Consider the following 25,351-nt stretch of genomic DNA (forward strand, 5'->3'; position numbering starts at 1 on the left):
GCGGATTTGTACGAACGCGAGTGGGGTCACGGTAGGGTGATAATTAACAGCCCTAGCTGAGCTTCCGCGACGGGATATGATTTGCTGAAAATACAAGCTTGACCCGAATACGATTAGATTAACACCGGTGTGAGTTTGCTGGTTGTGCCCCACTAACCCGCATCCTCCTCCACCGGGACCCCGACGGTAAAGAGGCAGCGCCTACCATTCCTCCAGGCAGCAAACGTATCTACACAACCATTTTGTCCTCGGTACAACGAAGCTCCTTACACTACACGACGAATAGGGTACCCGAACCGCTGCGACACGAGAATACGGAGCACGCAGGGACGGATCGCGCCGCGCATTGGGTCGTGCCGGAGGTCGTGTAACAACTTGTAACACGCAGAGTCTTCCCAGTATCGAACCGCTCCCCCCACTCCCCGAGCTGGAGTTCCGAAATTTTCTGGAAATCGAGCCACACGTTGTCGCGTGCGCTTAACGTGGCGTTTCTGAACCCAACACGGGAGTCGCCGACTGGACGGCGCGCTTCCCGGTCGATCGGCCGATTACCGAGAGTTAACTGGAAGCAAACCTGCCGTGTGGTGTACCACGCATCTGCCGCATATCAAGTGTTGCCCCCCTCGGTTGTATCCGCACCTTGTTTGCAGGGATAGTTGTGGAGGTATGTAACTTGCCAGTAACTTGTTCGTATTGTTCTCGAAAACACCAGAGGCGACACGCCTCCGGGCTAGCGAAGCCATCAAACGATGGCCCGAATGAACATGGCACCATCAGACGCATTTCGTGTGAGACCATGGCCATTGTCTCACATTGGCTGTGCAGCACCTGTGTCCTCCTCGCTCTACGCCAGTCAATGCTATACACTACCTTACTTTTTGTCGCAAATACTGCGTAGTGTTATGTTGGAATGGAGTGGTCAACTACACTTCTGTGCTTGTTGTCGGCGCTCTGTCCTCGACCACTAATTAGGCTAACTTGGGTAGCAGTGTGATCTCCACCCCCCATTCCGCCACGGCCCGGCCCGCCGGTAATCGTGCAACGCTAGTCTGGTAATTATCCCGGCAGGGAGTAGTTCTCCTTGTACTTGGAACAACATTTGTGTGGTGGAGTGCAGGCGGGAGCACACTACACTGCATCGGGCTCGTTTGCTGCTCGGGGTGACACTGGCCAATCATTTGGACCCTGATATTTGAAGCGGGAGTCGATCGGCATCATGTCGGGCGTTGTGCCGCCGTCCGACCTACCGTTCTCGGCTCCTCCCGGCCGCCGGGACGCCTCGACACCCATAGTCCACGCCTCTCTGGAAAACAGCTTCCCGAAGCCCCTCTCCGTACACCGACCCCCGGGGTACGCCACTCTTGGCCGACGGACGCACAAGAAGAGCCGCACCGGATGTTCGACGTGTAAAGCCAGGAAGATCAAGGTTGTCTCCCCTCCAACCATGCCGCTCGCCCCCAACCTTATCATCACCCGTTAACATAGGTCAGTGCGACGAGAGACACCCAGCATGCGTCAACTGCATATCCCACGGCGTACGGTGCCCCTTTCTCAAGGCCGGCGATGACGGGAGGTCCTCAACCCGACCCTTCGAAGCCAGTCCACGGTCGCCTGTCCGGCCGGCGGGCACCCCAACGCAGAATCTCAGCCGAGCCGTGGCCCTCCCCGAGGGCGGCCCGCTGCCGCTCCTTGAGCTGGAACTGCTGCACAACTTCACCACCAAGACTTACGCCACGCTCACAGCGGACTCTTGCTTGTGGGAGTTTTGGCGCGATGACGTTGTCCAGCTGGGCCTGCGACAAGACTATATCATGCGTGCCGTGCTGGCCGTCAGCGCCCTGCACCTGGCCTACCACCGGCCGGACCGCCGTGACTTTTACATCGAGGAGGGAATCCTCCTTCATCAAAAAGCGTCCCGGTCGGCCATGCGCGTCATGGCGGCCGGCGACAAGATTGACAAGGACCAGGCGGCGACCCTGTTCGTGTTCAGCATGCTCACCATGTTTTTCGGTGAGTTTCTGTTTCTCTTCAAGCCCGCCACTCTCAGTTCGTGCCGTATCCAAGACAAGGACTAAACAGGTAATTACCAGCTCTTGCCTCGCCCCGCCGGTCCAATCCCGACGGGACTTTTTTCATCGGCGAGTCCGGCTTCCCCGACTGGCCTTTCCTCCTGTCGGGCAGCAAGTCCATCATGGAGGTCTTGGGACAACAAGCCGGCCTGGACACGGTGGCCGGGCCCTTTCTAAAGTACGGTCAACGACGATGGCACGCCCAGCGGGCACTGCTAGCCAGGATCAGTGCCAACAGCCACAGCAGTAACAATAACTACAGCAGCAGCAGCAGCAGCAGCAGCAACAGTAGCAAAAGCCAGGACGATGACGATGACGACAGCAGCAACAAGCACGAGGATCAAGCATTACACAACCAGCAGGAACCGTCCACCGCATCCGCACCCCCTCCCCCTCCACAGCCGCTTCTGGCGCCGCTGCGCGCGCGCATCGAGGCGGCCGCGTCCGCGGACCCGGCGCTGCGGCGGACGTACGCGCACGCGCTGGACGAGCTGGAGCTGGCGCTGGTCGGGGCGCGGGCGGACCCGGGGGCGCCGCGGGACGTGCTGGACGCCATGGTGTGGCTGTGGGTGGTGTCGGACGAGTTCGTGCCGCTGCTGCGGGCGCCGACGCGGACGCAGGAGGCCGTCGCCATCTTTGCCCACTTCGGCCTCCTCCTCCTCCGCCACCACGAGAGCCACTGGTGGCTGCGCGGGTGGGGGGACCACGTCATCGCGCGCGCCGCCGAGATCCTCGACGACGACCACCGCGCCTGGATCGAGTGGCCGCTCAGGGAGATGCGGACGCGGCGCGGAGGGTAACAATTAATGAATTAGGCAGTCAGTCAGTCTTGCAAGACCAACAAACCTAACCTATTAAGTGGAAAGGTGGTTTTCTTACTGCTCTGGAAAGGGGTAGACAGTAAATCAGGTATGTAAATACGTTATACAGACCAATATCATGTCCATATTACACTACATTGACGAAATATCCGTTTCGCAATGTTGAAAGACCCGAGGATCAATCGTTCTAGAACCTTGGGTCGACTTGACAAAAAAAGGAAGCTATATTACTGATGGAAGATGGTTCCAATAGATGGAAGAAGGTTGTAGTATTCAAAAATAGTTCAAAAGTGCGATGTCTTCTTCCTACGTTTGCTGGCCCTGTGGCTCTGTATAAGTAGAAGATAGGAACAAAGAACCCTCCGTTTGCCCGCCCGTTTGCCAAGATCCACAGGGCCTATCTAACCTTACATGACAAACGCGTCCGCAGACAAACGAACTGTGTCAATTACCCTTCCTGGTGTAATTATGTACATACGCTCCATGAGGGTCCCATGCAGGTCTTCAGGAAGTTTCTTAATCAATTACGAAACATAAACCGTAGAGGAAGTATGCAGAGAAAGAAGCTCCTATCCCTCTCGGAGAAGGGGGGGTTCTCAGTGACTTGGGTGCTGAACGGTGTTATTATACAGTACCGCCACATTTACTGCGTGCCCTGACATGCTGATATTTGATTCGAGAGGGCCTCTCACGGCACACGATGAGAATTTCGGGGTACTCCGTACGGCCATGGCCGTCATAACCCAGGGGTTGAGACTTGTATCACTCACCGTGATGGCCTCCAAGTCCCATCCGCCAGTCATCTTCTGGTAAAGAGGAAGAGGAAAAGGGTACAGTAGATCACAGCAGGCGAGCCCTCTGTGATTTGCAATGGACCCCTCGGAAACAACAAAAACTCCACCTCTCGAGTTGACGGCCGAAGATGTGGCCAACACACACGGACAAGTCGGACAACTGGATCATTAATTATCCACGGGGAAGGTCTGCCAAAAAATGAACCCTCAATTTCACGATACTCAGATTAGGCGGCAAATAGACTATCGCTAACGGAGCTGGTGGTGCGCTGCTACCGGCCGCACGGGGCGGCTGACGGCCGGGTAACTGGCGCAGCTGCGGGCCGGAGTGGACCGGGTAGAGGTGCGGGGCCCGCAAGGGGGCGATGCGGTACCGGCGCGGGTGGGTCCGCCGGGGCACGGGAATCACGCCCATGTACCAGGTCGCCCTCGCCCGCGCCGTCTGCGGCGACCCGGCCGACGAGACCCTGCGCGAGAGGATGCCGCAGCCGGGGCAGGGGTGCAAGGTCATGGTCTGGCCCGCCGGGCATGGTGACGGCTGCCAAGAAGATGTTGGCCGACATGGGGTATACAGTCCCGGGGGCGGCATCCACCATGGACGACGACGTCTTCGTGTTTTAGAGATGTGATGTGGCTTACGGGATCTCCGTGACCTAGGCTTATGATAATTAGGTAGTTGAAGGTCCAAACGTATGGACTAAAACCATCGAGGTCCTCTTGTGAATTTCTGATGGATGATCTGCCAACCCAGTATCACGATCGCGAAAGCGACCTACGGAAGTGGCCCAACCCAAACCCATCGTGATCTGATTCGCAAAGAAGAGGTCAACACTCTGCATAATGCTGTGCCCCTTGGGAACATCTAGAAACGGGCTTTGCAAGGTGGGTGTAGAGGTATTGTCTAATATATACTATCAATCAAGAAATATTCATAGACTGGAATAACGCGACCTGCCTGGAGCCGGTCTATAGCGAAGACTCGAACGCCTCTATCTCCTGCAGGAACAGTCCCTTCGCCTGCTCCCACACCCCTTCGGGCAGGCTCCCGCGCAGCGGCAGCCGGCCGCCCTCCAGGTTGCCAAACCCAGCGACCCGGGAGGTGGCTTCCCTGATACCCATGATGCCATACCTCATGACGAACTCTTCGGCCCGGCCAACAGCAAACTGTAACCTGCGGATCTCGGCCCGGGTCTCCGGGTTCGGCTCCGCCTGCAGCATCAGCTGCATCAGCCGAACCACGGTCTTTGGGTAATATGCCGCCATGCCATCGATGACGCCGGCCGCGCCAAACGCCACGATGGGCCCAAGCAGGTTCCCAAACCCACTGTACACGCGGAACTTGTCGTGGTCAATTTCCGGGTCGAGCGACACCTGAACGTGGTGCGAGACATTGCCGTGGGACCTGTTTTTTTCACCGACCCCCCAAGACGGTCAGCGAAATTCAAACAAACATGCTGGCCACTTCTGTCTCCTCGCCCACCACACCCCCCCTCTTCTCCTCCCCCCCAAAAAACCCCTCCTTCCACATGATATACATGCGAGACAAGGAAACTCACATTTTGCAGCCGACAATCTTGGGGTGTTTGGCCAACGTGCGGTACGTCTCGGGCAGCACCTGGACGTTGTTGGTGACGCCCGGGTAGTTGTAGATGAGGATGGGGATGGGGCTGTAGCCAGCGACGGCGGTGTACCAGTCGACGATGTTCTGTTGCGACACGGCGGCGCCAAAGTAGCCCGGGCACAGCACCAGCCCCCACTGGGCTCCCGCCTCGGCGTAGTCGGACAGCCACTCCACAGTCTCGTCCAGCCCGCCGTTGGTCAGCACGCCCGCCATGAGCGGGTAGTCCGGGAAGCCGGCCCCGTCGAGCCCCTTGCGCACCGCCGACACCAGGTCGCGGCGCTCCTCCCGCGTCAGGTGCACGGTCTCGCCCGTGCTCCCCAGGATGGCGATGCCCGTGACGCCTGACCGCGCCAGGAAGATGCTGTGCTTCACTTGTGTCTCGGTGTCGACGGGGGGTTGAACCGAGTTTTGCCCTTCGGAAATCGGCTTGAAGAAGGTAGGCGATGGCACGAAGACGCCCTTGGGCGGGACGCGTGGCGCGTTTTCCGACATGGCGAAGAAGGTAATTAATTGATTGTCGTTTGATGTTTATTAGGGTTATGTGTAGGGGATTGGTGTCGGATAGGTGGGAACCGTCTCGTTGGCTGGCAGCTCGAGGTTCGCGGGAAGCACAGGGAATCCGAAGGTGAGATTGCTGAGAGCTGAGCTACGGGTCGAGGCAGAAAGGGGGGTAAGAAGTTGGTTTATGTCACACTGCACTTGAACGTTGGGAGGCAATCCGATCGGAACCCACTCAGTGCGGGCATTGCGGGGTGCACCTTCGGTATATTGAGTCCGAAACCTGCGGCTCGCTGCAGTCATCACCGAGCAAGGTTCCACCTACTTGCTACACAGTAGACTGCCGCCAGGAACGGCAAGTGCCGATCGATTTCCGGGGGGTTCAGGACGAACCACCCGTGCCTTCTCTTTGCCTCCCTGAGTGCACGGAATTCTCCTGTCGGTACAGACCGCATTGAATGAAGCGCGCAAAGTATCAAGACATTTCCCAATAGGATTGCCCTTGATGATCTCTGACCGTGACTGGTCTGCCATTATGGATGGCGGGCTCCCGATGTGAAAGGGAGAGAAGCGAAAGCGGCACGTCTCTAGCATTGCTTTGCCTGTGGCGCCTGCGCCAGCCAAGCCACTCCAGCGGTGCCACGACTCAAATTAGTCAGCAGAGCTAGGCAGGCTGAGGCAGTTACGATCGCGCCGGCTGGGTGGCTCGGTGGGGCGCAACCCATGATACTTATCTAATCTGATGTGACCTGACCACCTGACCTCTCTCCTTCGACTTCCGACGACTATCTGGGATCAGGATCAGCTGTTATCATATTCTTGCACTTATTGGCAAGCCGTTTCGGACCGCAAGCCGAGATGCAGGGTTGGCCGAGGTTCTGATCCCAAACGTTATCACTTTGAGATCAAATGTCGGGCGCATGATACGGGGGATGGTGCGTGCGTCTCTCCTTTGCCCCGCCAGATCCCACCTGAAATCCCGCGAGGTAAGTGACCAGCAGAGAGAACTTCCTCGACGGGGCGCTCGCACCCTTCAAGAAGTGGTTTCCACGGCCGAGGAGGTTCAGGGAGGCGAATATTTTCAGGTCGAGGAGATCCTGCGCTCACCACAACAAGGAAGGCAAGTGGAGTACCTGGTCAAGTGGGAAGGATATAGGCACGAGCACGATAGGTAGGAGCCTATTACGTATTTCAAGGATAGGGTTATCTACGACCCTTTCCATATGAATTTCGGGCTGAATTTTGGGCTATAATGATCTAGAGCATGCCACCTCGATAGTCCACGCAACAGGTAATCTTAATTTCCAGCTGCTCTTCCGGCAAATCACGGCTCCCCGTCGAGAACCTGGAGGTCTCGAACCACTTCCTCGGCGCATTCATATTCCTTCTGCCAGCACTTTAGGGTGATAGCACTACAAGCATGCTTATCCCGAGGAAACTCGCCCTTCGCGAATCTATCTTCCACCTTCTCATACCATCCATCTTCCCCGTCAATGATGTCCGGAAAAACGGCGTGCCCCATCATGATAAAGTAGATAGTACACCCTAGCGCAAAGAGGTCCGTCTTAACGTCCGCATCGAAGTCATCGTCCCGAGGGCAACAGAACCTGCAGGGCTCCCCGCTCCAGCCGTCAAGGAGCACCTTGCCGTCCTCCGACAAGTATCTGCCCTGAAAGTCGGCGAGCTTGATATGGAGGTCCTTGTCGAGAAGCAGGTTTGTAGGCTGGATATCGCAATGAAGGACTCGCCGAGCATGGATCCACGCGACGGCCTCGGCAGCCTCCCGGCACCAGCACAAGCGCTGCTTGACCGAAGGGGGCGGTTTGCCGGATTCAAGTATATATTCGGCCACGGTACCATTCGGGGCGCGTTCCAGGTAGATTCCCGTGTCCGTGAAGCCCCTGAGTGCGATGATACGCTCATGCCGTCCAATGATCTCGAATAGCTGCCTCTCTACCTCAAGGCGGGTCATATCTCCGCCCGGGGCCAGTGGGTATTTGAGCACAGTCAACTCGTCCACTTCTCCAATGAAGGCGCTACTTCCCACGGCAAGAATCCGCTTCACTCCTGGGGGGTAGTAGGAATGGTAAACAGTAACGGTTCGACCTTTATCGTCGGTCATGATGGACGGCGAAGGTGTTGAAGTAGGCTCCGTTAGTGGGTTGAGTTTTTGGTGGAAGGATATGAGGCGACTTTTGGGGCCGACAAGGATTCTTCATACATATATAGCAGGTGCTGAGGCGGTGTGTCCGGATGTGCTCGCACGGTGTGGCTGGGCCAATCAGCAGCGTTAACGTTAGCAGTGAGCTGCAATACTCGTATTCTCGTTTGCAATTCACGAGTGCTCGTGCTCCAAAAAAAAAGGTGTCAACTAATTATCTATGAAAACGGAGAGTCTGGCAACATAGTCTCCTTCACCCCAACCCCACCATGTCCCTAGACAGCGATCAATCACAAGCTACCCAAGGCATGTAGAATCCTCCCCTGAACTCGTGTTGCCTAAAACCTAATATGGCTTGGCCTAACCTTTGTGAGTACTTCAACATACAGTTGACGGGACCGGGGTATATCGACGATTACTTACCTAAAATCGTTGATGACATGCCTAGCACTTCGGGCAGAGATGGCCTTGTACCTTGACCGTGGTGCTACCGAGGTAGACGTCCTTGTACCCGGTACAGTCCTGGCCGCCAGGATTCGGGCAGGCAGCAAAAGAGACGTCTTCGACAACATGCTTCGGCGTCGCGGTGCAGTTCTGGAATTTCTTGCGGACAATGCGGCGCTGACACCCACATGCCATGGTGTTATCTTTCCTAGGGAGGCGAATTTTGAAGCGAGAGCGGAAGTAAAATTCGTACTGCGGATTTGAGGGCGGTGTTGAGAAGAGTTTTGCTCACCAGACTCTCCATCGCCGACAAGAACGACTCGTTATATACTTGGGGAAACCCAAGGCATTTATGGCGGTACTAACCTTCCCTCCCACATCTGCAGGGCATAGACCTGCCTACGTTGGCAGATGTGTGTGGCATCAAGCAGAGAACCTCCATTCGGTGGGGGATCAGTCGGTTGGAACGCGTAGTGACTGCTGGTCTCCTAGTGGCCTATCATGTTCGGCCGTTTCTGCATGTTTCTGCATATACTAGAGAAAGGGCCGTTTCGAATGAAGTGGAAGTGTTGGAGCAGATATGTGTTAGCGACCATGTCACGCCTTCAGTGGCTAAATGCAGACTAGAGACCAGGCAACCAAACGGACCGGAAGCCTTATTGTGATGTTATTGGACGAGTACGTTTGGGAGCGAGAGCCCTGCTATACGAAGGTACGAAGGAGAAGCCGATCTCATCCGCCCTTGGCAGTATTCACGCCTGACATTCCCGTATGTACTCATTCACGATACGGAGATCTAAAGTGCAAGTTCTAAGCAACGGGCATAGTGAAGGAGGAAGTTTGGTATATACAGTAGATAAGATGTCAGTGCATCCCAGATATATAGTGATTAGCTGCTGGTAAGCCCCGGACGGTGTAGAATGTCTGTCGCCAGGGGTTGTTCTTATGTGAGTAGCCCCCAGCTACACTATCTACAAGCGGAGCGACCAAAAACGTATCCATCGGCTGCACACATTGCCGCCACATCGGTGCGGATGCCTCGCTAGGCTCGCCGAGGGTGTCACGGTGCTCATAGGAGAAGTCAAACGTGCGTACCATCGTGAAGAATGTGAACGCGCGAGTTCGGTGTGACGAAACGAGTTAAGTGGTCTGTCCGATCTAGCAGCCACTTAATCTCTGCCCTTAATCTGTGATTTCTATTGCCTTGTCTCATTTCACGCCCCCTCCCCTCTCTCCAGGCAACCAAAGGTTGTAGGGCATTGTGAAGGTCGGTCGAGCGGCTGACTTGTTTAGGGGTGTATGTGTGCCTCGCTTGCATTGCCGCTGTTTGATGAAAGACCGGGGGTAGGGCGCCTCCGGTTGACAGAAGTCCTGCTCGACCATATGCACAAAACCCAAGGCGGTTGCCACGGCTGATCTCCTGCCTTTTCCCGCTAGGCGGGCCCGCATATTCTGCTGCGAGCCCGCGGAGTGGTCTGCGGGGGCATCACGGTTGAACGTATTGGCAAGGTGGGGTGAGTGGCGAAGCACATGACGCCAGAGCCAACACAGGGATTGCGCGCAATCAGAACTGCCCAGAACAATCTCCGGAGCATGTGTGCAACTGCATTGGAATCGAGCAGACAACCTCCACAGCTTCAAATGTTATCGAGGTACTCTAGAAGCTTTACAGAACAGTCCGGCTAACCCTTGTTGCAGTAATTTCGGTAAAGCTCCAACCATCATCCAGGTACCCCTCCAAGCCAACAGACCAGGATGTAGGATTTGGCCTCATCAAGTGTCGGCGTTCCAACACTGTACACACGCAAAACCTCGCGGCGCTCGTGCAGGCGTTAACTGCAAGGTTTGGCTTCTTTCCGCATTGGAGGAAGACTCGGCGTCGCGTTTGCCCGTTCCGTGGCAACGTCCACAATCCAAATCCTCTTGTTTTCCAGTATTACCGTTACAGAGAGGACAGGGAGACATCCTAGGAGGAACTACAGACTGAAATGTCAACGACTCGTCTACTGCACCGAGGGAGGATAACTACCTAATCGTTAATATAGAATGGCTTGCTAAAAACAATTCCGGAGCACTGTTCATTGTCGGAAGTTCGCTGATCGATGGCGATGACGATGTGATGGTAGCTGCCGAACCAGGGCTTTTTAGGCGACGAGGAAGGCGCTAGTTTTTATGCTGTGAATAACTGATGCCGTATTTGCCGTCAACTGAGGGACACGTGCTTTGGGCTCTCATTTCTGCCTAAAAGCAGGGCATCTCGGTTCCACATCGCTTTCTCTTCACACCACTTACCTGACAGGCCGACGAGATGTCCTGGAGCCCAGTTCAGCAATTGAGCTGTCAGACGTGCCGCAGGTTATACAAACATGCAGAAGCTATTTAGGTTTATGGAACCGCTGCTTTAGGCAGCTACCGCACTAACCTCCTATCGCAGTCTCTTGTACAAACCTTCATCTTCGAATTGCAACAAGCCTCAACTCACTCACACACCGATCCTCCTACCGTCGCTGCCACCGTCATCGACGACGACGATGACGTAGCTGACACCGGCAAGTTCGGAGGCGAAGACGATGATAATGATGAGCGTGGGGATATCGAGAATGATCCTTCTCATCCGACGATTTCGTGTCCCTACCCGGAATGCGAAAACCAACCACCCTACTCGCAGAAACCCAATCTACAGCGACATTACACCAAGCGTATCATTCATCTAAATCCTTCTACTATAAAAGCATTAACTAATAGTATTTTATAGACGTCAAATGTAACGACAAGCGCAAATTCTACGGACATCGAAGTAGGGATATTCGGAATTATGAGGCACTTCGAAAACCGTAAGGTCCGGAAGAAGGAGAAGGACTGTGGCAGCAGCTCAGAGAAGGAGGTTGCTACTATGACGCGAAAGCGAATCCTATACAGAGTCGCTAAGAATGAGCTAGACAAAATGCCACGAGCAAAAGGCCGCAGGGCCAAGGACAAAAAGCGGAAGGCTGATACTGCTGCCTTGGGGTCAAGTGCCTAGAGATACAGGGCTGTCGCTGAAGAGCCCGACGCTGGTGCAGGAGACATGCTCAATCTCGGTGACGCCGCGAGAGTCCCTTCGACTTTCGCACTGGCTGGGTCGAGTATAATAGGTATACGGATGTACACCTCTTATCGACTTTCACTTCCATTAAGTCAGCCCCCCAGGATTCCGAACAACCCTGTTTCCGAACACTTGGCAAATCTTAGCCTGCAACCACACCCATCTTCTTCAACTATCTATCCTACAACCTGTTTAACTAACTACAATATAGGAAGCCACTGATTCTACACTTTCTGAGTCGCTCTCTTCAGCTACAGGGTCCTCTATAGAGGAAGTAGCATTTGGTTATATATTCATTCGTTCGAGCAGGCTAACAACGACACAAGTGATACCGAGTGTTAAGACTTGCACTAGTAAGTCGGGTTTCCTCGATCGTGGTCCTACTTCTCGATCTTGATCGCCGGTTAATCCGGGACTTATTCCCAATTTGCTGTTAGTAGGGTTAAAGCCCTAACGTCAAAAGGGGTCGGTCGGTGCCTTCTTATGGTCATTATTTATAAAGCTAAAGGAGCGATATTGCTCTGACTACGGCCTGACCAGTGTCACATGACCAGTGTCACATTTTCTGCTGTTCATAACCTGTCGACAAGAGCTAAACGTGATATTCTTTGTAAATTCTTCTAGTGTTAATTTGGTTTGTCTAATCCGTAGTATATTCCGGACAGACAAGCAGTCTGGTATGGGGTTTGCGTGTGGCCTGAGAATTAAGCTCTCGGGATTAGGCGCATCCGGCTCGGCACTGGAGCCAAAGCATGCCTGTTCCTGCCATGCCATTAAACCAAACACTTAAAATGGTTAGCGCCAAACTGAACTACGACCCAACTGGTTGTCGATCTTTTTGACAGAAGGCGAATTAACCCTGCACGCTCCTGCCTACGGAGTACCGTCCATACATCCACTACCACCTCTACAGCTAATATGCGCAAAGCGGCGGCTGTAAAACGCGGGGGGCTGCGTGCCAGGGAAACCCACACGGTCTAGAAACACACCGCTTCCATATACCCTGGCAAACGTGCACCGACACCAAATTTGTTGGACCTTAACATAAACGCATTGTTTACTCCCCATTTTGTGTCTAACTGGAACCCGTTAACCTTCTTGCTCAGTTTTGACACAAGTCCTTACATCGTGGCCTCTTCTCGCACATCATGTCAACCAGCTACAGCTACCCCAACGACAGCATGGCCAGCCATCCATACTACCCCCCTGATCTGGTGCTCCCTGGCTTCGTGCCAAACGAAATCTCTGTACCAGTCCTCCTTGCCTCCTTTGCCGGTGCCGCGAGCTTAGTGATATGGGTTACCTCGGTACTCGCACGAACCATTAGGCCCGGAATCAGCAGGGCTGACCTGTTCACGGCCATGTGGTTCATGCTCTGCGGCTGTATCCACCTCTTCTTTGAAGGTTGGTTCGGACGATTCCATGCTCTCTTTGCCCCTTTGCCCCTCTCTTCCTGATAGCCACCTTCCTTGCCTAGCCTTTCGCTTGATATCGGCTTTGGTCTGACAAAGGCTTTACCCGCGGGTGGCAGGTTACTTCGCGTACCACAACGGCTCGATGCCGGCGCGCTCTGATCTCTTTGGCCAGCTGTGGAAAGAGTACGCGAAATCGGACAGGCGATACCTCACACGCGACTCTTTTACGGTGTGCATGGAAACGGTCACCGCGGTTGCATGGGGACCACTGTCCTTCCTGATCGGATGGTTCGTGATCAAAGACAACCCGCTCCGCCACCCGCTGCAGATCATTGTCAGCCTCGGCCAGCTATACGGGGATGTGCTGTACTACGCCATCTTCTTCTTCGACGAGTCCGTTTACGGCGCCGTCTACTGCCGCCCCGGGTCCTTCTACTTTTGGGCCTACTTCGTCATGCTCAATGGGTTCTGGATCGTCATCCCTTTGATCCACATTGTTCGGAGCACCGTGGCATGCGCAAGAGCCCTTCAGTTCGTGCAGGATGCTACGAAGCAAAGAAGGTCAAAATGAACAGGTTAGTATTGCCAAGTCGAGATTTATCCCCCCTCCCCCCCAAACACACACACCCGAAGGCATTGTCTCCCCTCGCCACATTTCGAGCGGTTGCTTTTTGGACGTCATCATCTCGATGGCTTGCCAAACACTCGGAACTCTAAGAAACCTGACCCCATGTTTTCCCTCTCGATTCAGCAGAACTTTAATTCAACGTGATGCACAGAAGTCCTTCTCTTTGGCGGTGGTTGAAGGAAGCTCAATCTCTAACACTTACAACCTCAGGTTTCGCATAAGCCAATGCATTCTCAAGGCCAGGGTGGCCGAGTGGTGGCAGCCGAGGCGCTAGCTATAATATTACTGATGTTATCAAGAATCTTTTCCCAATTCTGGCTGGGTTCGGCTTGCGAGTGGGCGGATGCCTAATTAGTTACCCCGCTCTATTCCAGTCCTAAACGCATCTCATCATCCTGTTCCCAAAATTAGTTGCCAGTGCTGAGTTACCCGTAATTACGTCCCGTGCGGTTCAACATGGCAGCCGCACTCTTCGTGATAGACGTCCAGAATGATTTGGCAACGGATCCAGCGACCAGGATTCCTCATGCTTCCCGTATAAACACCTCCGGCGAGAAGATCATTTCCGCCGCCCGAGCTGCGCTACAGCGAGCCGAGAACAACAACACCAGCTCCCGTCTCAAGACAATTGTGTTTGTGCAGCATGAGGAGAAACCAGAAGACGGCACCTTGGTCAGGGGCAGCGATCCGTGGAAACTGGTTTTTGAACCGCTCCCGGGAGATGCTCGAGAACGTCTAGTCGCCAAGTGGACACGTGTGTTCCAACCACCCAAATGTGTCCCCGGATGGAAATACAAACAAACACGAAGCCACACAGTCTGACCTTTGAACAATGCAGGCGACACTTTCGAATCTAACCCAGACCTCGCTTCCGAGCTCAAAGCATCCGGCATCGAGGAGATCATCGCATTCGGCATCCAATCCGAGTGCTGCGTCGAGTCCACCTGCGCGGGTGCCCTCGCCGCCGGGTTCCGAGTCACACTCCTCTCTGGGGCGCACTCGACCTACGACAACGGGGCCAAGAAGGCCGAGGAGCTCGAGCGCGAGGTGGAGGAGCGGTTGCGACTCAAGGGGGCCAAGGTCGTGCCGTGGGAAGAAGTCGTTGCAGCCTGGCCGTGACACAGCAGTTATCGAGATGTTTCATGACGATATTAAGTGGTCTAGGAACCTTCGAGACCCAATTTATCACTTCTTGTTCCTCTTATGTCATGGAAGCTGGCCCGATATAACCTACGCCCTACCGATCATGTTACATCCAGATGAGCTTATTGGACATTCATTATAGCAGCTGTGACCTGCTGACGAAGTAAAGTTCATGACAGCATAAAAGGTGGGACAGCTAATAAGGATGAACAGCTAGCAGGGACGGGTAGTGTCGGTGATGGGGTGTCGTGTATGAGCCAGGGGGTCGGAGCAGCGCGAGTCCCGAGCTGACCTACTTCCCGCTTTGCTTCGGAAGGGGGCGAAGCCGAGGCTGATCTAAGAAGCACTAGGTACCTAACCAAAGGTCACTGATGCCAAAACCGACACGGACAGACCGGACTTAAAGGCGGCCCACACACACTAGTCTCATCCGAGCCAACAGTTTCCGAGGTTTGGGCCAGTTGGCGAACTGGTCCGTTTGAGGCCTAATTGGAAACCAACAGTGAAGTTAAAAACGGATAGAAGGACCGGAGCCATTACTTGGCGTTGGAAGTGGTATGTTCAAGTCCTCACAAGCGCAACCCCCCGGGGTTAGTGCCCAGCAAGTGCACAAACAGCCCGGCCATGCATGGCACTCGGTGATTCAGTTGAGTACAGGGGCAGGATGGGTCAGAGTCTGGCCCTCAAGCAGCGAGCTGGATCATCCCCCCTTCCATTCATGCCCAGCAACCCCTCTTGGATTTCCTAATCACAGGAAAACAAGTCCAGCAGCTTGTCGGCAATGATGGCCAGCTTATACAGCCCTCATATTCGTAAGTCAGGACATCCGTGTGCTGGTGTTGATCATTAAGATTCGGTGACAGCTCATCAATTCCTTGACTGCGGTTGACCTACAGACTCAAAAGTTCCCGCTTCCAGATCGACACAAGCAGCAGTCGAAAGTCAGCGCTTCCGCACTTTTCGAGCTCACCTATCGTTATGATGGCGCGCGAGCCAATAGTTGATGTGTAATCCGAAATCCGTACAACCTGCACCATGTGCGCGTCTAAGATAACCTCACCCTGCCGCAGGCCTGCAAACGGTCCATTCGGTAAGTTCAAAACAGGCGAATCGGGCCGCCTCTGAGAGACTGAGGCGTTGGGAGCGTATGCATGTATGTACCTACATACAATACATCCATATGCGGGGCGGCACGGAGACGGTGGCACTGCGACGCAACTTGGAACCAAAGCAAAGTACTGGCTTGTCATGCCAAAGGCCAAGGCACCAACAGCATCTTTGAGCCGCAATTATGAGAAATGGCTAGAAGAGCCGTCGAAGACAAACAAATTGGCTCTATATCCCCGGTCCATGTCTAGCTTAATTAATCGTTCATAAGTTGGTTTCTGTTCTCATTCTTTCCCTTCTTCCTTCTGACTCGTTTCCCTTTACTCAAATCGTCTTTGCCTTCTCTCTGTTTCTCTCATCTTTTCTTCCGCCTCCACTTCTCTCATTCCGTCTCTTTTCAAACATCACGTCCAATTCTCCCTTGCCCGTTTTCTCATGGGTCTCTTCACCAATCACAACCCTCATGACTTGCTAGCAGAACGCTGGCGGTTCAAGTACTTGCATGATGTAATGATAGAAGACTTACATTAAATACATGTTATCCGAGGCAGTCCGTTGCGAAAGTCTGGAATAATTGTCTCCTGCGGGCAACAGCACGTCAAGAGGTCCTTGAAAGAAACAAAGCCACGAAGGATTACCGAGTACGAAGGACGAAACCGTCCGACGTGAACATGGGCCAGTAGCCTCGAGGCGTAAGCCATGGGTCAAGTATACAAGCTAGGTAGGTGGCTCTCCGGGACCCCAGGGGTGCGTGTCGGTGCTCTTGGCCAACCAAGGTATGTGCCGTACAGTACATACACTAGGTGGTTTACAAGACTAACACCCGGGAGGATCGAGTTAGCTCACCGGGATCAGAATTTCCTACTTGAACGCCACTCGGCCAAAAAAAAGGACCTGGAGGATGGGTTGCATTGCTCACCCGCATGTCTGTCACCCTGCCGCACCGTTTCGCCCGATTGGTGATTGGCCCCAATAAGAGGTAACCCCGCTCTGGGGGAGCTGCAGTCACTATTAACTGTTGGCTGGGTCCTCACAGAAACCTGCAATCCCAATGGAAGGGACCAATGGCCTCGGGTCTGTTAAATTCGGAGTCACGAGTGCGCTCATCCAAACCAGACTCAAGAGGCCCCGGAGTCGGGCTTGCTGGCCACATGTTGTGCTGCCCTCACGAATTCAAATTCATGCTCGCCATCCTCGCCGTCGTCCTCATCGTTCCTCTCTGCTCCCGCCCTCCAGGCACCCTTCATCGCCTTGCTTCCACTTATAATAATAGTACTCCTACATAGCGTCGCTCGTGCTTCTTCTATCCTCGGCAAAGACTTCCTTCGCAGCACTATCACTATCACCCCACTCTCCTTTCCTGCACTGTGCAGGTTCAGCCCAGCCAGCGTCCACCGGCACCATGATCGAGACGCAAAACGGCTCCCGGACGCTGCCCTACCATGTACTGGACCGGGTCCCCCTCAGGCCCATGCCCACGGCCGCCTTCATCGGCTACCACCCTTTCCCGCCAGTAATGAACCTGTACGCGAACTACTCCTCCGGCGTTATCAGCGCGATCAAGAGCCACAAGCTCTGCGGCGCAACCCCCAACGACTTCCTCTACCTGGTCGAGTACCACATCGGCTACACCGCCAGGGGCCCCCTCAACTTTGGCCGGGGGTACTATCTGCGCAACGGCATGACGTTCAAAGACCCCATCCTCGCTGCTACCGGCGAGAAGTCCCAGCTGCCCCTCCTTGGCGCCCTGTTTGAATCCGAGACCCTTGTGAAGCTGCCTCCGCCCGATATGAACCAGAACCCGCGTGACATGGTGGACGAAGTGCTGAGGACAGAGATCAGCCGGGAGCACGGCGTCACCTTCCGGTTCTCAATCGAGGTCGGGACCAGGTGGTTGCGGAGGGAGACCTTTGAATGGAGGAAAGTGACGGGGACAATAGGGAGGCGAGACCCCGGCGGCCACAAGGTCCGGGCTCGGTACACGCTAGAACGCCTCCCCCTGAACCCTCGCGCCCCTTCGACAACAGTAGCCGAGCTCTCCTTCAACGACGTCTTGTCATTCACACATCTCTTCACCCTGGAACTCAAGGGCGCCGGGCTAACGGGCGAGCTGGGGGACCGTTGGACCCTCATGGTCGTGACAACAGCTCTCAGCCTCCATTTGCTGCGGCAGCTCGGCAAGGCGGAAAAGGTCTCGGGTCTCGGGGCTGCAGAGAAGGTCGATGGCACGTAGAGAGGATTCTTCTTTTTTTGAAATTGTTTTGTGGGGCTGATTAAGGCTGTCCTGGGATACGATAATGGCTGGCGAGGTGAAGGTTTAGGTGTCTTTTCAGATAGTTATACCATCATGATTTCTGGTGTGGGGGTGTTTAACCCGGCACAGGTTTCGTGTAAATACGTCAATGTAATATATTTTTTTCTTGGGGATCTACCTAGTCTGACAACTTCTGCCGCTGCATGTCGATCAAGCCCTACGGCCCGTGCCAGGTTACTCTGGGCAAGCCGAAAAGCGCCTAATTCCACTCGAAGGGCAGTGCACTAGTTAACTATCTACCTGCCTTCGGACTTTGCAGTACACATACATAGTACATAATCTCGGGTATCTCCGCACCCGGAGCCCTATTAGAAACCACGAGACAACTACAACGTGGACCTCATTCACCATACGGCTGCAATCACCACGCGCGGAAGCAGCCCATAATTATCCGCCTCGGCCCGGTTTTCCTGCACGGGTTCCACTATGATCAGGCTCTTGCTCCGACGCACGCATGCCGTGAATATTCTGGAGCATCCAAGGCCTCCACTCGTGATGTAGATTTTTTTTTTCCCTCGCGCCATGGTCCATTTCTCGGAGCACTGTACAGTGGAAGAATGTAGCCGCCCTGATCAGCTTCCGCCGTTGTGGGTTTTGTGGGAAACCACTGCTTTCTCTTGATGCATCTCACATCCACAGGAGAACAGCATAATTAATTATCAGAGGAAGTATGTACTGTACCATGCCAGCACACACCGAAGTGCCATGATGATCAGAAAAAAAAAAACTTTTCTAGCAATGGTGAAGGGATTCTGAGTACAGTCATACAAAGTAGCTAGGTCCACGCCAAAACCCGACGAACGGGACACAATGTCAACCTCGACGGAGCCCGACAATCCATGATGGATGGATGATTGGCTTGGGGTTAAGGTATGGAACAGACACAGAACAATGGAGTGTGAGGGGGCTGCGGGGTTAATCGCCTTCGGGCCGCATCTCGTGGGAGCGGGTCCAATACAGTAATCCGTACATACCTTGCTGGCTAATCTGCACTGACAAATCGAGAGAGACTCTAGCTGGCAAGAACGAAACAGAGCCGAATGCCAGTGCACTCCATTACTAGTAGTGCCGCAAACCCGAATACACTATGTAATCGTACTCCTGCTGCTACTACTCATACCTTTGCGGTACACGCCGTTAGTTGCGCGAATTGCATACACGATAAGGGAGTATCCTACATCAACCCCTCGTTCCTTCGGGCAACCTTCTTAAAAAGTCCGCATCCACGCACACTGCGGATAAGAAAAACTGAGCTCCGATCCCCCCGCAATCCTGCACAGTTCTCGCGACATGTTCTCCTGCATCGCTAGCCCTTGCCGACTTGCCCGGTTTGGCCATGGTCTGATGAACCATGGGACGACCGGTGACACTAGCCTCTTGGCTCCGTGACATACCCCTGCGCTGCGTCCCATCGTTTCCAGCCCCTGCGGGTGGGTAAGTGGTCAATGCGCCTGCAGAGCTGATTCCTTTTGGTCTGCGATCGCCAGGGGAAGAGGGCGGGGGGGGGGGGGAAACGGACGAGCCCACGCACCCAGGCACTTCAGGCATGTCCCGGCTCTTGAGAACGCCCGCGCACAGAAGCCAGTTCGTTAGTTATCGGGCCTGCAGCTAGCTTGGGGGGGAATAGTGTACGGATTAATCCGTACTTCTGTAGTGTACTCCGTATTGTATGTAAGATATCCTGGTGGGACCGAGGGTGGAGCAGAGATAGGGTTGGCAACCAACGGGCATCCTGTTCCTGAAGGTGGACTCCACCAACTCTGCACGGCACTGATCAGGGATTCGGCCACAAAGGAACTTGTTCGTTGCTCCGCAGTAGCGTCCCAACTCCAAGCACCTCCTCCTTTCCATTCTCGATTTTCCCTTCTCTCCCTCTCCCAGCCTCCCGGGTCAACCCCACGATCTCTTGGATACCTGTCCGGACCTGACCGCAGTCCAGTCCGCGCCGTTCTTTGCTTCTCCCACCGGTCAGTCCCTCCTTGCGCTGTGCTGCGATTGCACCTTTTGGCCCGACGCCGACCAAAGCAACTCGTAATATCCAAACCGAAGCGAATTTCCCGCGAAAACAGCCGACGCCGATCTTTCCGCAGCCCCCTCAACCCAGCCGGGACATATCAAGTCTTCTGATCGTCCTTCGTGCAAATTGAAGAAAAGCAGTCATCCTCAACGAACTCACATCCTCTCGCATCGCGTCCTATTCTCGCCCTTTTTATCCTCGAGAATCACCGCGGACGATCCCTGGTTTCCGAGTCCTGAGAGCGCCCTCGCACTTTTGCGCCGAGAACCGCCCACCCTCGTTCAGAGAAGAAGAAGAAGAAGGCGGGAGGAAAGAGCAAGAAAAAGGATCAGAAACAATACCGTAATTCAGATTTAATCGGTTGCATCCGTAACCGCTGTTCACTCGCACCATGAGGCTCATCGACCGCATCCAAGCCAAGATCGAGCTGTTCCGCCTCGAGCAGCGCTACACCCGCCGCCGGCACCGCCGCTCCACCTTCGTCTCCAACGCCATCTACGTCGACGGCGAGTACATCTACCAGTCGCCCAACACTACCGGCTCCTCGGCCGCCACGAGCAAGACGTCCTCCTCGATCGCCACCACCCGCGTCGTCGAGTTCGACTCCTCCCACTACTCCTCCTCTGCCGCTGCCCCTACCACCGCCTCCGCCACCAAGCAGAAGAAGAGGCTCAACCGCTGGTCGTCCATGCCGGGATACGGGCCCGGATCCAGCCCGGACGCCAGCATGGGTCGTATCGGCGGGATGCCGACCGTCCGGGAGCAGGAGTGGAGGGGCGGTAGGGTCAGCTTTGACGAGAGGCGGCGGTATTGAGTTGAGCGAATTGGGAGGGTTAAAAGGGGAGGAGGATTCGAGTGGGCTTTTGGTCATTTTATTCTCTTGCTTTTGTCTTTGGATAGTTGCGCCGTGTGGTATGGTGTCATGGACGATAGACGGGCTATTTTTTTCGCCGCTCTCGTGGAGGAGGCTGGGTTGCTGAAGCTGCAATCATTTTTGTGGCGGTGATACCGTGGCTTGGCTTGCTCTCGCCCGCGGGCTGTTCTCTGCTTCAGCGACTTTTCCTGCAGCACTGTTTGCTGCTTGATTCTCCGCTCTGACGGGCCGCTCTCGGCGCCCTGGCAGGACGCCAACTCCAACCTACCTCGGGACGACCATTTTTTTTCGACTTCTTTTTTTCCTTCTCACGACGAAAAGTTTCTGCTCTTCGCAGGCGCTTGGCATTCTAAACGGGGGCATCTTACGACAGGTTCGATCATGACCAGGGATCAACCACTCATTCTACGACACTCTCTGAGGAGCCGAGCATGTTATGCTATGATGGGGCCAGGCCGCTGGCTTTGGGGACTTGTGCTGGACAGTCCCGTGGAGGCTTTTTATGTCTCGGGGGTTTTGCCGCGACATGTCTCAAACGTTGTCCGGACAGTGTAATTTCGCGAGGGTGGACCTCTTTGCTTTTTAGACAACGGCAGATGGGCGATGACGCCGGCCTAGAGGGGTCGAGATTTATGTACATATGGGTTTAATGATCACGTCCGTCGCCTTTCTGCCGCTTGGAGCATTTTTCCTTTCTAGAAAGCTGCGAACTTAATCCGGCGCGCGTCAAAGCACGTGCATGCGCAACACACATCCAAGACAGAACATGATTCACCCTCGCGAGGTCCCGAACTCAGCCAACGAAGCCACCACCCACCTGAAAAGTCTCAGTCCCTGCAGTTTTTACACTAGGTTCTAAGGACATTCTAGGGAAAGTACGGAGTAGTGCATGCAGTAGTTATAGGCCGCGACATCTGTCTCACTCGGGACGGGACATTTATGGTATCAATGACCGCGCTAGATACATAAGAAGGGGCTAATACAGCACAGTCGGACAACGAAGCTCGCACACAGAAACGAACGAAAAGGGAACTCTCGACCAAGCAGCACTCCGTAGCCGGTCCGGCTGGACGGACCACGCCAACCCCGCGGGTTTCTCCTCACGATGTCATTTACATGTTGCCCATGTTCTCCTGACCGGGGAGATGATCCAGCCCTGTAATTTATCGCGCGGCGCATCGCATTAGTATGCTTTCTTGTTTTCACAACTCGACAAACAATACAAGAACGGCGAAAAAGAGAGAGCGAGAGAGAGAGAGAGAGAGAGAGAGAGAGAGAGAGAGAGAGAGTGTGTGTGTGTGTGTGTGTGTGTGGAGGGAGGGAAGAGAAGAAGAAAAAAAAAAAAAAGACTTACAGCCATCGAGCTCCTCGGTCACCTGGCTCTTGACAGTGCACGCGTTCATCTGCTGGACGCTCTGGCTCTGGAGCGGGTTTCCGTTCTCGCACGCGTTGAACATGCAGTTGGAGTCCATGGCGCGCTGCAGGGCGTCGCCCTTCCAGCCGAAGACGTAGTCGGCGTGGGTGCCGTAGCCGACGCCGTCGCCGTAGCTGAGCACGAACGGGTTCGACCCGTCCGCCGGCCACATGCTGTTGAACTGCGTCGTGTCCCAGAGGGTCTCGAACGCCAGCTGCGGCATCCGCACCGGGTGCGACGCCGGACACGCGCCCGCCGGCGTGAAGGCCTCGCGCACCGTGTTGTACATGTGCGACTGGTGGTCGGGCGAGTCGAGGTTCTTGCCGTCCCAGCAGCTGTTGTTTATTCCGGGGTTAATAGTCTCTTCCTTGTCCTTACCTATTCTTCTTTCCTCCCAGGGCAGGGGGAAAAAAAAGGGGGGGAAGGGCCCTTGACTCACGCTGGGAAGTGGTGCACCGTCATGATGCCACCCGGGCAGGGCTGGCTAGGGAAGGTGGGGAGTTCGGGGAAGCGGGTGCCCTTGTTTTGCAGGCAGACGAACCGCAAGCCCGGGTTGCCCTGGTCGCCCGTGTTCGTCGGGCTGCCGACCGTCATGCGGAAGCCCTGTGGAGGAAGAACAAGACTTGTGTTAGTGGTCTCTCTCTCTCTCTCTCTCTCTCTCTCTCTCTCTCTCTCTCTCTCCCTCCCCTCCCTCCCTCCCTCCCTACCAGTCACAATTTCCGGTAACGAAGAGAAGGAAAGGGAAAAAAAAGGGGGGGTGGGTTCAAAAGGGCAGTCCTCACAGGCTTGAAGGCAGTGATCTTCTGGTTGCCGTTGGAAAAGAAGTCCTGCTGGGTGTAGTAGATGGTCATGCCGCCGTTGATGCCGTTGGGCAGGGCCGTGTTCTGCATCAGGGGCACCCGCTTGTACGAGCCGTTGCTGTGCTTGAAGAACATGACGGCAGTCCAGTAGTTGGAGAAGTTCTCCGAGAAGGTGCAGGTCGTGCAGGTGGCGTGCTCGGACCTATCGCCCTCCATCGTGGCGTTGAAGCTGTTGCCGCCCACGATCTGGTGCACGTGCGACGAGGGGATCTTGCCCGGCTCGACGAGGGGATCGAGGCGCTGGATGCTCACCGTCGAGCACCCGAAGCGCAGCGCCGCCTGGGAGTGCCCGGCGAGGGCAAGGCTGAGTGCGAGCCACTTCATCGTGGAGCAAAAGAGGTTTGGGCGCGAGGACGACAGGTTCAAGTTTCAAGCAACCAACGTGCAAGGTTGTCTAGCTGCTTCTGAAGAGAAGAAGTCCAAACCTGCCCGCGGCCTGCGCCACAGAACCCACCTTGCTATATACCCACGGCCCTGACCGCATCCATAATTATCTCTCCCGACCGCTCTCTCAGATAAGAGTTGCCGCCGTTTCCTCCCCCAGGTCTATAGCAACAATCGATATATTTGGATGCGGGGGATGATACTTAATAGTCCCTGATTGGGAGGCGGGCAACCCCCCATGGCTGCGCATTCATATGTCTTATACAGGATGTTCGCATCCCTAGCTTCTCGAACATCTGTATTGGTCAGTAGATGAGCGCCCAATCTATACTCCCCTGCCAAACCGGATCCCGGAACACCCATCGTAACGCACAGAACTGGACGGCTCAATAAGTCTACCCTTGGTTGCCATGGCTGTCGCCCATGCTAAAGAGGGAAGGTGATCGCCCGAAGCGCCGTTCACCACTCAACCTTTGCCCATGAGCGCTCCAGACGGTTGCCCAGATGGCCAGGACGCGTTCAACCCTCGTCTTGGCACGCCAACATCTGCCGGTCAAGGCATCTGCCGAGATTGACCGGGGAATTTGTGCCGCATCCAAGACCTTCTTCTTCTCTTTAACCGGCAGCCCGCGGGTGGTGACCGGCCACCACGTGGTTGATTCCCCCTTTCTCTTTTCCTCATCATTCTGTGCCTCGTGCTTGATGCAATGAAACTCCCGGCATGATCAATCCCCGGGACTAATTGACTACCAAAATACGAAGAAGCATGCGTCGCGACCCTGCGGCGGCTCACGCTTGCCGAGACCGAGTTTGGAAACACAAAGTATATCTGCTTCGTTTTTCAAAAACAGCACAACGATCCGGTGCACATGCCAGAAACGCTGATGAAGAAGTGATGTGACGGACCGATTAGGAAAGTTGTTGTCCTGCCCGTCCCCGGCAGTTGGGATCCCCGCCCTTGCAACGCTTTGTCGTTGAGCCTGGACTGGCCGATCAAGGGTGTTACCGAGAGACCGAGAGCCGAAAGTACTTAGAACTTATAGAGACCAGACTGATTTCACCCAGTGTGCAACGTAAAAAGGGTTCCCGAACGGAGACGACCCGTCACTCTATCTTACTAGGGCCTTGGGGTCTGCCGCGTGTCACGTAAAATGCCTGCAATGCGATAGTTCGTTTTGTCTCTCATGGGCATACTCACACACAGCCGCTTTGATTTGTACCTGGTAATTTGTCCCGTCGTTCCTGAAACTACGTTTGCGGCCTCTTTGCCATGAGAGTAGAGCGAAGTTCCTATCTCTTTGACTCAGGTACCTTATATTACAGAGGTTGGAGGGGGAGGGGGGGTTGGATGAGACCTCTGGCTATGGGATTCGTCACTGGTTCCGAGCAGTGCCGAAAGCGCGTGGTGTGGTAGCTACGATGAACCCAAAGTCAAGCTGTGTGTTTCACATCATCAAGAAGGTTGGGTCTGGACGAGGTTGTATGGGTTCCAGAGTTTTGAAGGAGGTGGTTGGAATCTCGGGGATCCGTCTTTGGCATGGACAAGATACGATTATCCGTCAATGTTCTCAAGCTTAACACACAAGATAGACACCCGAAAAGCTCCGTAGAATACAAAAAAATATAATTACAAGGCGACTTAGTAGCTGCTAATTAGGTTAAGTCGACTCACAGCAGCTACAAGCTTTGTATGTTCGTGATC

The 25,351-nt window shown here is 54.7% G+C and overlaps 10 protein-coding genes across 10 annotated transcripts; 6 read left to right on the top strand and 4 right to left on the bottom strand.

Annotated features, from left to right (window-relative positions):
• Positions 1-1,216: 1,216 nt before the first annotated feature.
• Positions 1,217-2,869, top strand: MYCTH_2120441 (uncharacterized protein; the record flags this gene model as incomplete). Its single annotated transcript, XM_003665607.1, has 4 exons — positions 1,217-1,426; positions 1,725-2,010; positions 2,314-2,315; positions 2,471-2,869. 4 exons carry the CDS (start codon positions 1,217-1,219, stop codon positions 2,867-2,869), a joined length of 897 nt encoding a protein of 298 aa, XP_003665655.1.
• A 1,180-nt stretch (positions 2,870-4,049) lies between these two features.
• Positions 4,050-4,305, top strand: MYCTH_2129511 (uncharacterized protein; the record flags this gene model as incomplete). Its single annotated transcript, XM_003665608.1, has 2 exons — positions 4,050-4,215; positions 4,259-4,305. 2 exons carry the CDS (start codon positions 4,050-4,052, stop codon positions 4,303-4,305), a joined length of 213 nt encoding a protein of 70 aa, XP_003665656.1.
• A 345-nt stretch (positions 4,306-4,650) lies between these two features.
• On the bottom strand, positions 4,651-5,797 carry MYCTH_103080 (Dihydrodipicolinate synthetase-like protein; the record flags this gene model as incomplete). Its single annotated transcript, XM_003665609.1, has 2 exons — positions 4,651-5,086; positions 5,241-5,797. 2 exons carry the CDS (start codon positions 5,795-5,797, stop codon positions 4,651-4,653), a joined length of 993 nt encoding a protein of 330 aa, XP_003665657.1.
• Positions 5,798-6,978: 1,181 nt separating this feature from the next.
• MYCTH_2309609 (uncharacterized protein) lies at positions 6,979-7,982 on the bottom strand. The gene has a single exon (XM_003665610.1). It carries the CDS (start codon positions 7,923-7,925, stop codon positions 7,128-7,130), a length of 798 nt encoding a protein of 265 aa, XP_003665658.1. The 5' UTR covers positions 7,926-7,982; the 3' UTR covers positions 6,979-7,127.
• Positions 7,983-10,552: 2,570 nt separating this feature from the next.
• MYCTH_2129515 (uncharacterized protein) lies at positions 10,553-11,022 on the bottom strand (the record flags this gene model as incomplete). Its single annotated transcript, XM_003665611.1, has 3 exons — positions 10,553-10,593; positions 10,701-10,721; positions 10,899-11,022. 3 exons carry the CDS (start codon positions 11,020-11,022, stop codon positions 10,553-10,555), a joined length of 186 nt encoding a protein of 61 aa, XP_003665659.1.
• Positions 11,023-12,641: 1,619 nt separating this feature from the next.
• MYCTH_56173 (Emopamil-binding protein) lies at positions 12,642-13,479 on the top strand (the record flags this gene model as incomplete). Its single annotated transcript, XM_003665612.1, has 2 exons — positions 12,642-12,897; positions 13,025-13,479. 2 exons carry the CDS (start codon positions 12,642-12,644, stop codon positions 13,477-13,479), a joined length of 711 nt encoding a protein of 236 aa, XP_003665660.1.
• A 388-nt stretch (positions 13,480-13,867) lies between these two features.
• Positions 13,868-14,742, top strand: MYCTH_2309615 (uncharacterized protein). The gene is made up of 2 exons (XM_003665613.1): positions 13,868-14,290; positions 14,375-14,742. Exons 1-2 carry the CDS (start codon positions 13,993-13,995, stop codon positions 14,653-14,655), a joined length of 579 nt encoding a protein of 192 aa, XP_003665661.1. The 5' UTR covers positions 13,868-13,992; the 3' UTR covers positions 14,656-14,742.
• Positions 14,743-16,864: 2,122 nt separating this feature from the next.
• Positions 16,865-18,212, top strand: MYCTH_2309616 (uncharacterized protein). The gene has a single exon (XM_003665614.1). The coding sequence runs from the start codon at positions 17,189-17,191 to the stop codon at positions 18,017-18,019; it is 831 nt and encodes a 276-aa protein (XP_003665662.1). The 5' UTR covers positions 16,865-17,188; the 3' UTR covers positions 18,020-18,212.
• Positions 18,213-20,024: 1,812 nt separating this feature from the next.
• Positions 20,025-21,048, top strand: MYCTH_2316107 (uncharacterized protein). The gene has a single exon (XM_003665615.1). It carries the CDS (start codon positions 20,509-20,511, stop codon positions 20,929-20,931), a length of 423 nt encoding a protein of 140 aa, XP_003665663.1. The 5' UTR covers positions 20,025-20,508; the 3' UTR covers positions 20,932-21,048.
• Positions 21,049-22,103: 1,055 nt separating this feature from the next.
• MYCTH_54533 (uncharacterized protein) lies at positions 22,104-23,589 on the bottom strand (the record flags this gene model as incomplete). Its single annotated transcript, XM_003665616.1, has 4 exons — positions 22,104-22,147; positions 22,346-22,740; positions 22,845-23,008; positions 23,188-23,589. 4 exons carry the CDS (start codon positions 23,587-23,589, stop codon positions 22,104-22,106), a joined length of 1,005 nt encoding a protein of 334 aa, XP_003665664.1.
• Between the last annotated feature and the right edge of the window lie 1,762 nt (positions 23,590-25,351).

The sequence above is a fragment of the Thermothelomyces thermophilus genome, chromosome 5 (assembly GCF_000226095.1).
Source record: "Thermothelomyces thermophilus ATCC 42464 chromosome 5, complete sequence".
In the NCBI taxonomy this organism is placed as follows: domain Eukaryota; kingdom Fungi; phylum Ascomycota; class Sordariomycetes; order Sordariales; family Chaetomiaceae; genus Thermothelomyces; species Thermothelomyces thermophilus.

What these genes read in the sequence shown, in the direction of transcription:
- MYCTH_2316107 (XM_003665615.1), top strand. Translation starts at nt 20,509, where the DNA reads ATGAGGCTCATCGACCGCATCCAAGCCAAGATCGAGCTGTTCCGCCTC.
- MYCTH_2309616 (XM_003665614.1), top strand. Translation starts at nt 17,189, where the DNA reads ATGATCGAGACGCAAAACGGCTCCCGGACGCTGCCCTACCATGTACTG.
- MYCTH_2309609 (XM_003665610.1), bottom strand. Translation starts at nt 7,925, where the DNA reads ATGACCGACGATAAAGGTCGAACCGTTACTGTTTACCATTCCTACTAC.
- MYCTH_2309615 (XM_003665613.1), top strand. Translation starts at nt 13,993, where the DNA reads ATGGCAGCCGCACTCTTCGTGATAGACGTCCAGAATGATTTGGCAACG. An exon ending in TCTAGTCGCCAAGTGGACAC is followed by an intron (nt 14,291 to 14,374) that starts GTGTGTTCCAAC and finishes TGAACAATGCAG; the next exon opens with GCGACACTTTCGAATCTAAC.